At 47.1% G+C, this 12,890-nt stretch overlaps 1 protein-coding gene across 1 annotated transcript in view; it reads left to right on the top strand.

Moving 5' to 3' along the window:
* The first annotated feature begins 544 nt into the window (after window positions 1-544).
* Window positions 545-12,890, top strand: part of TSC22D1 (TSC22 domain family member 1) — a 57,827-nt gene continuing 45,481 nt past the window's right edge. Inside the window, exon 1 of the mRNA XM_070942785.1 lies at window positions 545-3,324. Within this exon, the coding sequence (XP_070798886.1) occupies window positions 737-3,324 (2,588 nt within the window). The 5' untranslated portion in view covers window positions 545-736. The remainder of the gene's footprint in view (window positions 3,325-12,890) is intronic.

Here is a 12,890-nt window from a genome sequence, read left to right on the forward strand (position 1 = left end):
CCGCTCGTCCTGACGGGCCCTCGATGTCTGCGACGGGTGGGGGGGCTGCGACCGCACACCTCCCTCCCCCCTCCCTCCTCCGACTAGCTTCGTCCGTTTCCGCCAGAGTAGCCGAAGCCCTTCGGCCACTTCTCCCTCCCTCCCACCCACCCGTCCCGACGGGCCTTTGATGTCTGCGGCGGGGCGGCGCCTGCGCCATCTTTCGCCCGCCTCCCCCTGCCCTTAAGCCAGCCTCCCCCCGCCCAGCCCAGCCGAAGCGCCGAGCAGGAGGAGGAGCGTCTCTTCAGTCCGGCCGCGCGCGCCTCTCTCTCTCTCTCTCTCCCCCCCCCCCCACTCCCGCCCCCCTCAAGAGCGAGCTCCGGCCTCGCCAAGGCGGCTCCGACGGGGCGGCGGCGGCGTCAGGCTGAGGAGAAGCGGCGCTGGTGCCCCGTGAGGAGGAGCGGCTGGTGCGGCGGCGGCGGCGTCTCTGGATGGGGCCGCGGCCGGCGGGGGCTGCCTCGCGTCCGCGTCGCCAGGGGCGGCTCCTTCCTCCTCCTCCTCTTCCTCCTCCTCCTCCTGAGGGGAACCCGGCCGCTTCGTCTCGCCGCCACCGCTGCTGAGGGAAGCAGGCTCGGGGGCGGCGGCCGCCTCGTCGTCGTCCTCCTCCTCGTCTCCTCCTCCTCCTCCTCCTCAGCCCGGTCGGGGCGGCGCCTGAGGGAGGCAGCGGCGGCGTCGGGCCTTCCTCCCGCCGGCCCCAATGCAGCAGCAGCAGCAGCAGCCTGACTCAGCGGCGGAGGCGCGGGAGAGGAAGAAGATGGCGCAGCCCGCGATGCTGCCTCGGAGGGGCGGCAGCACCAGCAGCAGCGGCGCCGGCTTGGAGGACTTCCCGGCCGGCCTGCTGGTCCAGCCGACGCCGGCGTCCCCTGCCGCATCCTCCGCCTCCGCCGCCGCCTCCTCCGTCTCGGTCTCCGTCTCCCCCTGCCCTCCCGGGGCTCCTCCGCCGCAGAGCCTGGCGCTGCTCTCGCAGGGGGGAGGAGGAGGAGGCGGCGGGCCGGCGGGCGCCCAGTTGAAGAAGAAGAGCGGCTTCCAGATCACCAGCGTGACCCCGGCGCAGATCTCGGCCAGCCTCAGCTCCAACAACAGCATCGCCGAAGACACCGAGAGTTACGACGACCTGGACGAGTCGCACACTGAGGACTTCTCCTCCTCCGAGATCCTGGACGTCTCGCTCTCCCGGGCCACCGACTTGGGGGAGCCCGAGCGCAGCTCCTCCGAGGAGACGCTCAACAACTTCCACGAGGCCGACAGTCCCGGCGCCACTTCCCCCAACCAGCCTCGCCCGGCCCAGCAGCCCCGAGGCCTGACCAACGGCAGCGCCCACCCGCTGCACATGCCCCACTATGCCCAAGGGGGGCACCCCCAGCCTCCCTCCCATGCCGGGGTCCCCCCGCCAATGTCTGGGGGATCTCCATCCAGCCCGTCTTTCCGAAGGCTGCCCGTCGCGGGAAGTTTGGAGAGGCCTGGTCCTGCAGGAGCATCCTCCGTGGCGGCCCTTGCGGGGGCCACCGTAGCTCACTTCCATGCGGGGGCCATTGCTGCCGGGGGAGCCGTGGCCGCTGCAGCAAGTGGCAGGGCCCGCCAGGTGGGCAAGACCCTCACGAACCTTGCCGCTGCGGGCAACGGCATGGCCTTGCCTGGAGGGAGCCACCCTGGGAATGTGGCACTCTCCGGCGGGATTGGCAACGGTACCGGGACCTCCTCAAACACCTCCGGAAGTACTGGTCATACAGCCGCAGGGGCCACGGCAACGGGTCACCTGCAGCCGGCCGGCAGCACCTCCCGTTTCCGTGTGGTGAAATTAGATTCAAGTTCGGAGCCCTTTAAGAAAGGCCGATGGACTTGTACCGAGTTCTACGACAAGGAGAATCCCGGGGCAGTGGCTGAAAGTGCCCCCGTGGCTAAAACCATGGACGCTCTCCTAGACGTGGCCTCCGAAAGAGAAAGCACCAGTGGGAGCTCGGTCAGTAGCACCCTGAGCCACTACACCGAGAGCGTGGGCAGCGGGGAGATGGGGGCGCCTCCTGGGATGCAGCCGCAAGGGTTCCATCCTCAGCAGATGGAGTTCAGCACTGGCTTGCCCTCAGCATCAGCACCGGGGCTCCCCCAGAGTATGTCTCAGTCCCAGCTCTCCCAAGTCCAGTTGCATCCTCAAGAGGTCAGCTACCCTCCGCAGAAGCAAGGGGCGCCCCCTCCTGCCTCAGCCATGCCTCCTCCGTTGACCGTCGTGGGTGGCCATCAACCAACTCTGCCGTTCACCCCACCGCCAACCCAGGCGGTCCCTGCAGTTCCAGTCGCTCCACAGCCCCAGCCGTTATCTTTTGGGCAGGGACAGGCTCAGCACCCCACCGCCTTGCCCCCCATGCCTATGCAGATGGCTCCAGGGCAGCACGTGAAGCCCATCACCCAAACATCATTGCCTGAGTACATCCAGCCCCCGCAGATGCTTCCAGCTCCTTCTTTGCAGCCCGGGACAGCGATCGTTGGAAGCGGTTCAGCCGTGCCCGTCGCTCAGCCTCCAAATATGCAGCTTCCTGTCCAGACACACATCCCAGTGGCACCTTCTCAGTCTGTGGCGCAGGCTCAACCCGCCATCCCAGCCGCGGGGGCTCCCGCTGCCCTGATGAACGTTGGGCAACCAGGAAGTGCCGCTCCCGTAGCCCAGCGGCCCTCCGTCGCAAGTCAGATGGCTCCTTCTGTGTTGGCCCCCAGCGCTGCTGTTCCTGCACCCCCACAAGCAGCCCCAGGATCCCAAAGTGCTCCATCAGGCCTTCCTCAGACTTTGGGCATCCCGCCACCGGGCAACCTGATGCCCATGCAAGCCGCCGATCCTCTGGTTCAAGGAATGGCCCAGTTGCCTCCTGTTAGCCCAGTCCCTTCCGTCAGCGCTGCTGCTCCTGTGCCTGGCCACTCGGCTTCCAGTATGCCCCCTGCGCCTGGGAGCCTGGCGCCTTCCAAGACCCTCGCCCAGCCTTCCAGTATGCAAAATGGGAGCCTGGTCCAAAATGTCTCTCAGCCTGCCTTGCTTTCCACGGGCGTCCATTTGCCGGGAGCCCCCAACTCTTCCCAGTTCTCCTCGCAGTCCCTCGCTCAGTCTATCGCGAGCCGAACTGAAGAGGCCAAGCGCCCTACGACCGAGTCCATCCTGGTTGGCTTAACCCAGCCTTCTGGTGGCGCTGAAAGCAGCAGCATCGGCGCCTCCTTGGCCTTGGCAGATGGGAGCATGGTCTCCTCTCTCTTCCCCCTGAAGGCACTTCCGCTGGCCTCTCTGGATGGTGAGGAAGACAGGTAAGATACTTTCAAAGGGACATGTAAGGTAAGGTGGACTTAGGTGAGGGGCTCAGGCCTGGCCGGAGACCAGCTTTCTAATGAACATCTTGGAAGCTTACAAGAATGAGGTTGGGTCGTAGTAATCAGAGGAATCTCTGCCAAAATCCAGGATGGCCCTTTTTGGGGTGCTTCCAAAAGTGGTCGGTGTCTGGGGGGGGGGTTAGCTGTGGGAAAGATCTGCAAACACGTAAATTTAGGGATGAGACGATCTTTTCTTTGTGCATAAGGTACTTAAGAAGTGCATTGTTGGAAGCACATTGGTCCAAATTAATTCCATATTTATAGAGATTTGGGCTTTTTTCATCAGAGGTGGAAAAGGGAAACAGGAATGAATTTAGAGAGCACCGAGACCTGAACCATCCTTCATTCAGAATTTCCTCCCTCCCCCACCCACTCTATTTAAGGCACCATTGTTAAACCAACCCTAAATATCTGTAAACCGACGTGTATTTCCAGGATCTTGAGATTCTTTTCCAGGGCAAAATTCTGCAGAACTGTAGATTAGAGAAAGAGAGGCTGATTTAATGAAGGGAAGCCTGCACAGTCAGAATCCCCGCCCCACCCCCACAAGGATGAGAGAGCAGATTTGGGGCATGAAGTTGAAGTTGTTGTGTGTTGATTTAAGGTCAGATCCAAAAGAAACCAAGGCAGAAAATGTGGGACCTGGAGGTTATTTCCATCCTTAGGTAAAACATGTATGGGGGGAGGGAGGGAGGGGTTTGGGGGCCAGGGGATCAGCAAGAAGTCGAGAATTAATGGGTGGGCTTGTTCTTTGTGACCTTTGAATTGATTTTATGCAGTCAATTTCCAGTGCTGGTCGATGCTGGGAGTTTTTTGTTCAGTCTATGGAGGCTACAGATATTCTCCTTCTTTTCTCATTGCTTTCTCCCTACCTACCTGCCTACCTACTGTCTCTTTCTCTCTCTATCTAGCCTACTTACTCTCTCATCTGTCTATCTCTCTTGACACACCTCTCTCCGTCCTTTCTTTTCTCTCCCTCCCTCCCTCCCTCTCTCTCCCAAATATATATAGATATATCTATCTCATTTATCTATCATCTCTCTCTATACATACTCACACACACTACCTACCTAATGATCATTTCAGCATTTTTCTTGTGGCAGGTGCATTCAAGATGGGTGGGTCCATTCATTGATGGATCTTCTTGTTCTGTAACATTAGAAAGTTGATTTTTTTTTTTTTTAGTGTTGCTTATTCTCTTCCTTCTGCACAGAAGCCATTGGCCTCGGAGACCTGAAATCTCTTTACTGTATTATTATTATTATTTGTATCACTATTCCACTTTTTCTCTGAGCTCAGATGGAGTTTTTAATCTCCTTTTCATTCTTAAAACAGCCACCCTAATGGTAGGCTGGATCTAGAGACGATGCCTGTTTTTGATACCCTGTGAGAATCTAGGGAACGGTTGGTGTGTAGTAAGTTAGGTATGTGTTGATTTAAGGTTGCACCCAAAAAGAAACCCCTGGCAGAAATGTGGGGCCCCAGTTGCCCCCAAAACCCTGGTCTCCCCACTCCAATTCCAGCATCTTAATGGTGCTGTAACACTAAACCTCTGGTCTTAACCTGATGTCAAACAGGAATGTGCAGCTATTCTGATGGGAAGCAGAAAACGTGCTTGAGAAGGGACATGGGTGTGTTTCCTGCATTGTCCATGTGTCTCAGGCTGAGGATTGTCATCGCAAAGCATCTGGGAAGCCACCAGCTTTGGGTAGGGTTGATTTAAATCTGTACTTTGTGATAGCTGCGCAGATTCATCCAGGCAGAATTCTGGTTCCCAGTGAAGGTACTTCGCAAGATGAAATATCTTTGCAAATTTGCATCGGTGATATCCAAGGCTTTGATTCAGGGTAGGAGCAAAAAGATGAGACAGCATAGCTGGATTGCTACTGCATTATTTTTTCTTTTTCTTTTTTTCTCATCCAGTCAAGTTTTCTTGGCTCGGTGAGATCCTGGAAGTAAAGTGTAGTAAAACAGCTGTTTCACTCTTGGATTTTGTTCATGAAACAGGCAGATTACTCTGTACAGGTAGACCTCGACTTAAATTTGAGCTCCAGATTTCTGTTGCTACATGAGGCAGTTGTTAAGTGAGTTGCACCTCATTTTATGACCTTTTTGCCCAAGTTGTTAAGCGAATCACTGCAGTTGTTAAGGGAAGCCCGTTGTTAAGCGAATCTGATCTCTCTCCCCCCCCCCCAATTGACTTTGCTTGTCAGAAGCCGGCTGGGAAGGATACCAATGGTTGTCACGTGACCCCGGGAAAGTGCAACCATCATAAGTACATGCAAGTTGCCAAGTGTCCAAATTTTGATCACATGACAGTGGAGATGCTCTAACGGTCGTAAGTGTGAAAGTGACTCAGTCGTAAGTGACTATTTTCAGTGTTACTAATAAAGGAGAATATTTGTGGCTCAGGACAAGGACTTCCCTTATTTGCAGTGGCATTGTAACTTTAAATGGTCACTAAATGGTTATAAGTCAAGGACTACCTGTACAAATCTTCAAAACCTCTGTGTTTTTTTGCCCAGGCCTACTAACTGCATCACCTTTTAAAATAGCTTAACCCCAGATTTTAAAACAGCTTGGTAACATTACTTGTGGGGCAGATATTGAGCTCTGATTTCACAGTTCTGTTTCTAATTTCTCTTTCCATCCAAGGAGCTGACCCCCAAATGAATTCAGCCACTTTTCCTCCTGGGTGATATAATATGGTTGAAGTAAGGTTGCACATCTTCTCAATCCCACGTGTATTCTCCCTCTGTATGATTCCAGTTGCAAATGTTCAAGAGAAATGGAAAGTACTGGAGGTTTTCAGAAATACACCGGGCAACCCATATATTTTTTTCGATGACAAAAGAATAGAATTCTTTATTGGCCAAGTATGATTGGACACACAAGGAATTTGTCTTTGGTGCATAAGCTCTCAGTGTACATAAAAAGACAAGATACATTTGTCAGGTACAAATGTACATAAGGTACAACACTTAATGATAGTCAATTTGACCAGGATGGTATAAGATCCATCTGCCTTTAGTAAGGGGGTTGGACTAGAAGACCTCTGAGGTCCCTAGGATTCCATGTTCTACCTTGGAAGAGGCTGGAGTGTCATTTGGACAAATATTTTGACCCCTTTTCAAACTAATCATACTTGAGGGAAGTATGGATTCTAGGTGTTTTGCTGAGCAATCTGGTTCTTTTTCTACTTTCCAATAGAATAATATAATAATACAATCTGTGTTTGACATAGGCAAATAAATACTTAATACTTCTGTAACATCTTTGCAAGAAATTTAGAAGAGTACTGGGCTGTTTAAGCAACTGTAAATTGGAACATATTTTGTGCAAGATAATCTACCATAGCTCTCTGCTGACTTAAACTGGATTTTTCTGACATTCTGAGATTCTCTTATCTCTGGAAGCTTTTAGAAGAAGCTGGATGGTTCACTCTGTTTTCCTTCATGTTGCAAAGGGCCGGATGAGCTTCTATTGAGGTCCTTTCCAATTCTACAATTCTCCCTCCGCCTTAGCTGAGCAGGGTCATGCGGCTTGATTTTAAATTACTTGTGATTTTCTACTTCTGAAGTATTGCAGAGAAACCAGTTTAGTTGGCAATTCCACTTTGGAGAGGAAAAAAAGGAAACTGAATTATTTTTAGGAGTGTTGGTGCATGATTACATTCACCTAAATATGCTTGGAGAATAATTGGACTTAATTAAAAATGCAACCTTTTTGTAGTGGTTTGTATTCGTTGATTAGATTCTTCCCTAAGTAAGATTGAAAAGTATGTAATCTGAAAGTTTTGATTACTTTTTTAGGTCAGTGATACAAAGAATTTGTATCCAGTCTTTGCAAACAATTATCAAGTATCAAACTTTGTAGCCAGGTTTCAGACAAACTGTAAAGAGTTTTGAACAAACTTCTGTAACATAGTTTTCCACACAAATTTTGTAACAAATTCCCTTTTTGATACAACAATGATGGATATGAAAGATTATGGTCCCTTTTCAATTGGCAGAATCCAGAACACTGCTGATCTGTTTTACAAAATTAGAATTTTCAGATACATCTCAAGGTTCTGTTTTCATTTTACTGAGCAAATGAATAGTAGCTGAATCCTTTTTTGGCATACCACTTCATATTTAATGAACATGCTTAAATAAATTGTTGAATAAACTACAATTGATGAGCTTCATGTCACTTTGGTAAATTTGTGCTCACAGAACTGTGAATATCTATCTATCTACCTAATCTATCATCTGTCTGTCTATCAATCTATCTATCTATCTATCTATCTATCTATCTATCTATCTATCTATCTATCTAATCTATCATCTGTCTATCAATCTAGCTATCTATCTGTCCATCCATCCATCCAACCTGCCATCCACATACACACACATGTATGTATATTTATATGTATTATATTTTATTTTCTAGTATATTTTATTTTTGTATATTCAATATTCTATTCTATATTTATATTCTATTACATCATATATATATATATATATGTGTGTGTGTGTTATATATTATATAATATATTTAACTGGGATTTTAAATTTTATGGATTTGGGGTTTTAAATTGGGTAGCCAGTGATTTAATTCTTTTAATTATCTTAACTTTTGCATTTGTATGTTTTTTAATTTTGGCTGTTCACCGCCCTGAGTCCCTTCTGGGAGAAGGGCGGTATACAAATTAAATTAATAAATAAAAATAAATAAATAAAATATTTATTATATTATATTTATTATATTTATTATTACATCCTTTTATATTCTGGGTTGGTCTATATACCACTTAGTATGTTTTTAAAACTAGGTAAAAGTCACCTTGTTTTTTGGTGGTATAATTATTTTTTTTACTTGTTAATTCTCTATCCATAATACAAAACTAGTCACCCCATCAGGTGCCCTAGGTTAAGGAAATAAGGGAAAAACCATATTATTATTTTTTCCCATATACACTGCATTAACTGAGTCCAGTTCACTTTTTGGCCTTGAAACCCTGTTACCTGGCCTGATTCACTGGAGCATAAAGACCGGTGAATGTTTTTATTTCTGTTTCTTTCACTTCCTGCAATACCTTTTCAATATTTATAAGGAGCTGCCTTTAGACATAGTGGCAAAATAGGAAAGGCCATATAGACTCTTTTTCTGTTCAGCCTTCAAGCCAGTCTGAGGCACAGACGTACCGATTTATAGTTCATAGACTTTTTGGTCTTAATTGGTTATTTTCCACGGTGCCCTTGATAGTCAGGTGTTCTGAGCAACTCTCTTTTTTTCTCTCCTGACTCATCCTTTAGAAGCATGTGGGCAGGAGATATTTTATTTCTGTTTTCACTTATCTTTTCAATTGCTTTTAGTTTTCAAAACTGAATCACCACAAGCAGCTTTAAAAACAGCAACAACAACATAAAAAATTGTTCATGCTGGGGAAAAAAAAAACCCTGAAAACAATGAATTGAGGGAGAATAACCAGGCTTCCCAAACTTAAGAATTTTACAAATGTCAACAGCATGTACTTTACTATATACCCTAAGGATTATACGAGCCAGCCAGCTCTTTGGGGTATGAATAATTAAGTTGTGGCTCAAATTCGTGGGACAGAAACCTCTGCAACTGAGGACATGTATCAGCAGTGGGTGTGACCTTGCTTTAAATAGACAAAAGGATATAAAAGTCCTGAAGTGTGAAAATGTTGATTTGGCTTTTGAAACAAATTCATATTTTGTGCCTTAACAGCCAGATGGCAGCTCCCTATCAGAGGTGGTTCTCCTTGTTACCGAGGGCGGTCACAGTATGAGAGATCCCTGATCTATCTGAATTATTCAGAAATGCCTCTCTGGCAATGGAGCCTTTTGTAAAACGTTCTGCAGCATTAAGTCAGCAGGTGCAGAAGGAGGGAAGGTGAGGGTGGGGGGGGGAAAGAATGTTCACACTTTCTGGATTAGTTTCATGTTGAAGGAGGCAGAATAACAAGAGTCGGAAGGGACCTTGGAGGTCTTCTAGTCCAACCCCCTTCTCAGGCAGGAGACCCTATATCATTCATGCCAATCTCTTCTTGAAAACCTCCAGTGATGGAGCACTCACAACTTCTGGAGGCAAGTCATTCCACTGGTTAATTTTGTGAAGAATGAACAGAGTTGGAAGGGAAATTTGTTTAAGTGAGTTTTGCCCCATTTTACGACTTTTCCTGCCCACAGTTGTTAAGCGAATCATTGCACTTGATCAGTTAGTAACCTGGTTGTTAAGTGAATCTGGCTTCCCCATTGATTTGGCTTGTCAGAAGCTCGCAAAAGGGGATCATGTGACCCTGGGATACTGCAACTGTCATAAGTACATGCCAGTTGCCAAGCCTCTGGATTTTGATCACGTGACTATGGGGAATGCCACAACGGTCGTTAAGTGTGAAAAACGGTCACAAGTCCCCTTTTTCAGTGCTGTTGTAACTTCGAATGGTCACTAAACAAACTTTTGTAAATCAAGGACTAGCTGTACTTGGATAATGGATTTTTCCATCCCTTTTTGCTATAAATTCTGAAATGGACTGAATTCACGATGTCGTAAGCTGCAGTCACATTTTTATTAATTCACGACTGCGATGAGACCATTAGTCCCTTTTTAAAGTGCGGTGGTAACTTCGAATGGCCACTAAATGAACTGTTGTAAGTCAAGGACTACCTGGAATTTGTTTTTGGTATTGTTTTTTTCCCCCCTACCCCTTTCCCAGCTCTCTTTTTTGAGATACAGGTAATTCTCTATTTGCAAGCGTTTAGCAACGGTTCAAAATTCCGACAGACCTATCGAAGAGGCAGGGGGTTATTTATGATCTGGATTCAAAGTTTCGATGGTCGGGAGACGCCACCCTCAGTCACATGACCATCCTTCGGTCACTCGGCAGCCAGGCCACCTTTGCAGCACCCTGTAGTCTCACGACTCTTGTTTTATGACGGTTTTGCCAAACTCTGCATTTACGCCCAACTTCCGAGAAAAACCATGCCCCTAGCAAACCATGATTCACTTAATAACTGTGCCTAGTGACCAACCTCTAAAAAGGGTCTTAAAATGGAGTCACTATGTAAGTGACCTCCTTTGCAACAATCTCAAGTTATGTCCGTGATGGGCAGGCTCCATTATAACCGTAACTCGAAGATTTGCCTATAATGATCAAAACTCTCTTTCAAACTTATGCTATGTACTTACTTGGGTAATGCTATTTATTTCCCACATCCCTTTTTGTTATAATTCCTAATACTGAATTCATGATGATGATGATGACATACGCTGCAGTCATGTTTTTATTGGTTCACCAAAGTGTGATGAGTGTCAGGTTTCGAGGTCGTCTCAAATAAATTGCATTTCAAACAAAGTCTTTAAAGGAAAACTCCTATTTATTAAGCACGACATTCTAAATCGGATTCCATCGAAGCCAACACTGACTTCCAGACCCAAAACCCTCCCTTTCCGTTCCCCACTCCCCTGCACTCATTGGTCATCTTCCAAGTCATTCTACCCCTAATCTACTGCTCCAGCTCAAAGGAATTTCCCCCCTCCCATCCCATCTCCTAGGAGATATTATCTCCAGGGAAAATAAGTAGGTGAAAAGTCAAACGTCCCTTTCCAGACGCCTCCGCTTCTCCTTCTTATGTCAGCACTAGAGTAAATGCAGCTTGAAGTGCTGACATCGAGACTATATAAGAATTTAGGATGAGGGAAGCAATAATGCACTTCATTGTTCTGACCAAGCTCCCCAAACACGACAAACCCTCTGAAGTGAACTCAAAGATTCCTTTAATTAGGAGCGCCAGCAGCCCCGGCAAAAAGTTTCTCTCTCACCGCAGGCTAACAAGTCCATCTGTCTGGAAGATGAATAGTTGTCTGCCACACCAATTTGTTTCCGCCCTTTGTCTTTTATCCCCAGAGTTACGGTGGGGCTTTGCTAGCAGCAATGGCTCTTCTGTCCCAAGGACCGGCCCATAGATTTCCACTGCTCTCCTCTCCTCTGCCTTCTGCGCATCTACGCATCAGGCACTGGACCCAGCTGTTCCTCCTCTTCCTCATCAGCCACCTCCAGACCTTTGGGGCTGTTGATTCTCCATCTGAGGACTGACGGACGGCCCAGGCTCCACCTCTGTCTCTGTCTCTCTGACAACTCCATTCCCTCTTCCCCCTCGGAGCTCTCAGGTTGCCTCGATGCTGGCCCTGACTTCCACGCCTGCTCCTCCTCCTCTGATTTGGCTGCTGGAGGGGCCATTGGCCGATAGGCCACAACATTTCTGCTGTGCACAATGAATCTTGCTGATTTAACACACAGCCTGGCCATTTTTGTGCACTACAATTATTATTAGCAATTATTAACTTAAACATCCTTGAAGTAGTGATGGGGCAGTTGGAAACTGGATTTTCCAGTTTCTTATATGCATATTTTGGCTTTTAGCTCCCAAGAGTTATGGTTACTTACTCTTCCATAATCTTAGAAATATACCTCTATGGCTTTGCTCAAAATCACTGTAGGGTTTTCTTGTCCTGCTTCAATTTTTAAAAGGAGCATTGGCTAAATAGTCTTTAATCTGTCTTTTTCTCCAGTCTCGTCTTTCTACTCTTTCTTGTGAAGAAATCATTTGAGGTCCCTGAATATCAAAGAGCAATATTTCTTTTTTCTTGCTTGTGATCAGGTTTAATAATTAATGTGGATTACAGGAGCAAAGTTATCTTAGCACAATTCAAATAATAAAACTATAAAGTTATCTTGTTTCTGAGCAAGTACAGCAGCTGGATCTAATGGAACCGAAGCTAATCATGTGAGCCGTGTGACCATAAATAAAGTTTATAGCATAATTGTTTAATTTTAGGCATTCAACATTTTGAAAGTTCAGCGTTGGAGGTGGACCAATTGCTGAAATTTTCAGTTCTGTCATTGGTTGGAACTAATCAGTTATTTATTCAGATATCCCACTAAACTATAATTAAGCGTTTCATGATGTCCAGTTGAATGCCTTCCTAGGTTTTAAGTGGCTTTATACCATCAATTCTTTTTATTTCCATTTTTATTTTTATTATTCCATGTTCTAGAGCCATATTAGAATTCTGTTACTTTTTAATAGCTAATACAATAGAACATTTCAGTACTTCTACATGGCATAGAGATAGATGGTTTGGTGTAGTGGTTAAGGGACCAGAATAAAAAATGTGAGATCCTGAGTTCTGATCCTACCTTATGCACAAAGCCAGCTGGATGGCTTTGGGCCTGTCACTCACTCTCAACCCTAGGAAGGAGGCAATGGCAAACCAATTTTGAAATCTTGCCAGGAAACGATCTGGAATGAGCTCCCCCCAGAGATACGGAGGATTCCGGATCTGCGCACCTTCCGCCGCGAGTTGAAGACGCTTTTATTTCATCAAGCTGGCCTCGCCTTAATCTTCTCCCTTTTAAGTGTAAATTCTAAATTTTTAATGGATTTTAAAATATGGATATCTTAAATTATGGGTATTAATTCAGCCAAATT

This window comes from Pituophis catenifer, unplaced genomic scaffold (assembly GCF_029215685.1).
Source record: "Pituophis catenifer annectens isolate HBS135680 unplaced genomic scaffold, rPitCat1.0.hap2 SCAF_4, whole genome shotgun sequence".
In the NCBI taxonomy this organism is placed as follows: domain Eukaryota; kingdom Metazoa; phylum Chordata; class Lepidosauria; order Squamata; family Colubridae; genus Pituophis; species Pituophis catenifer.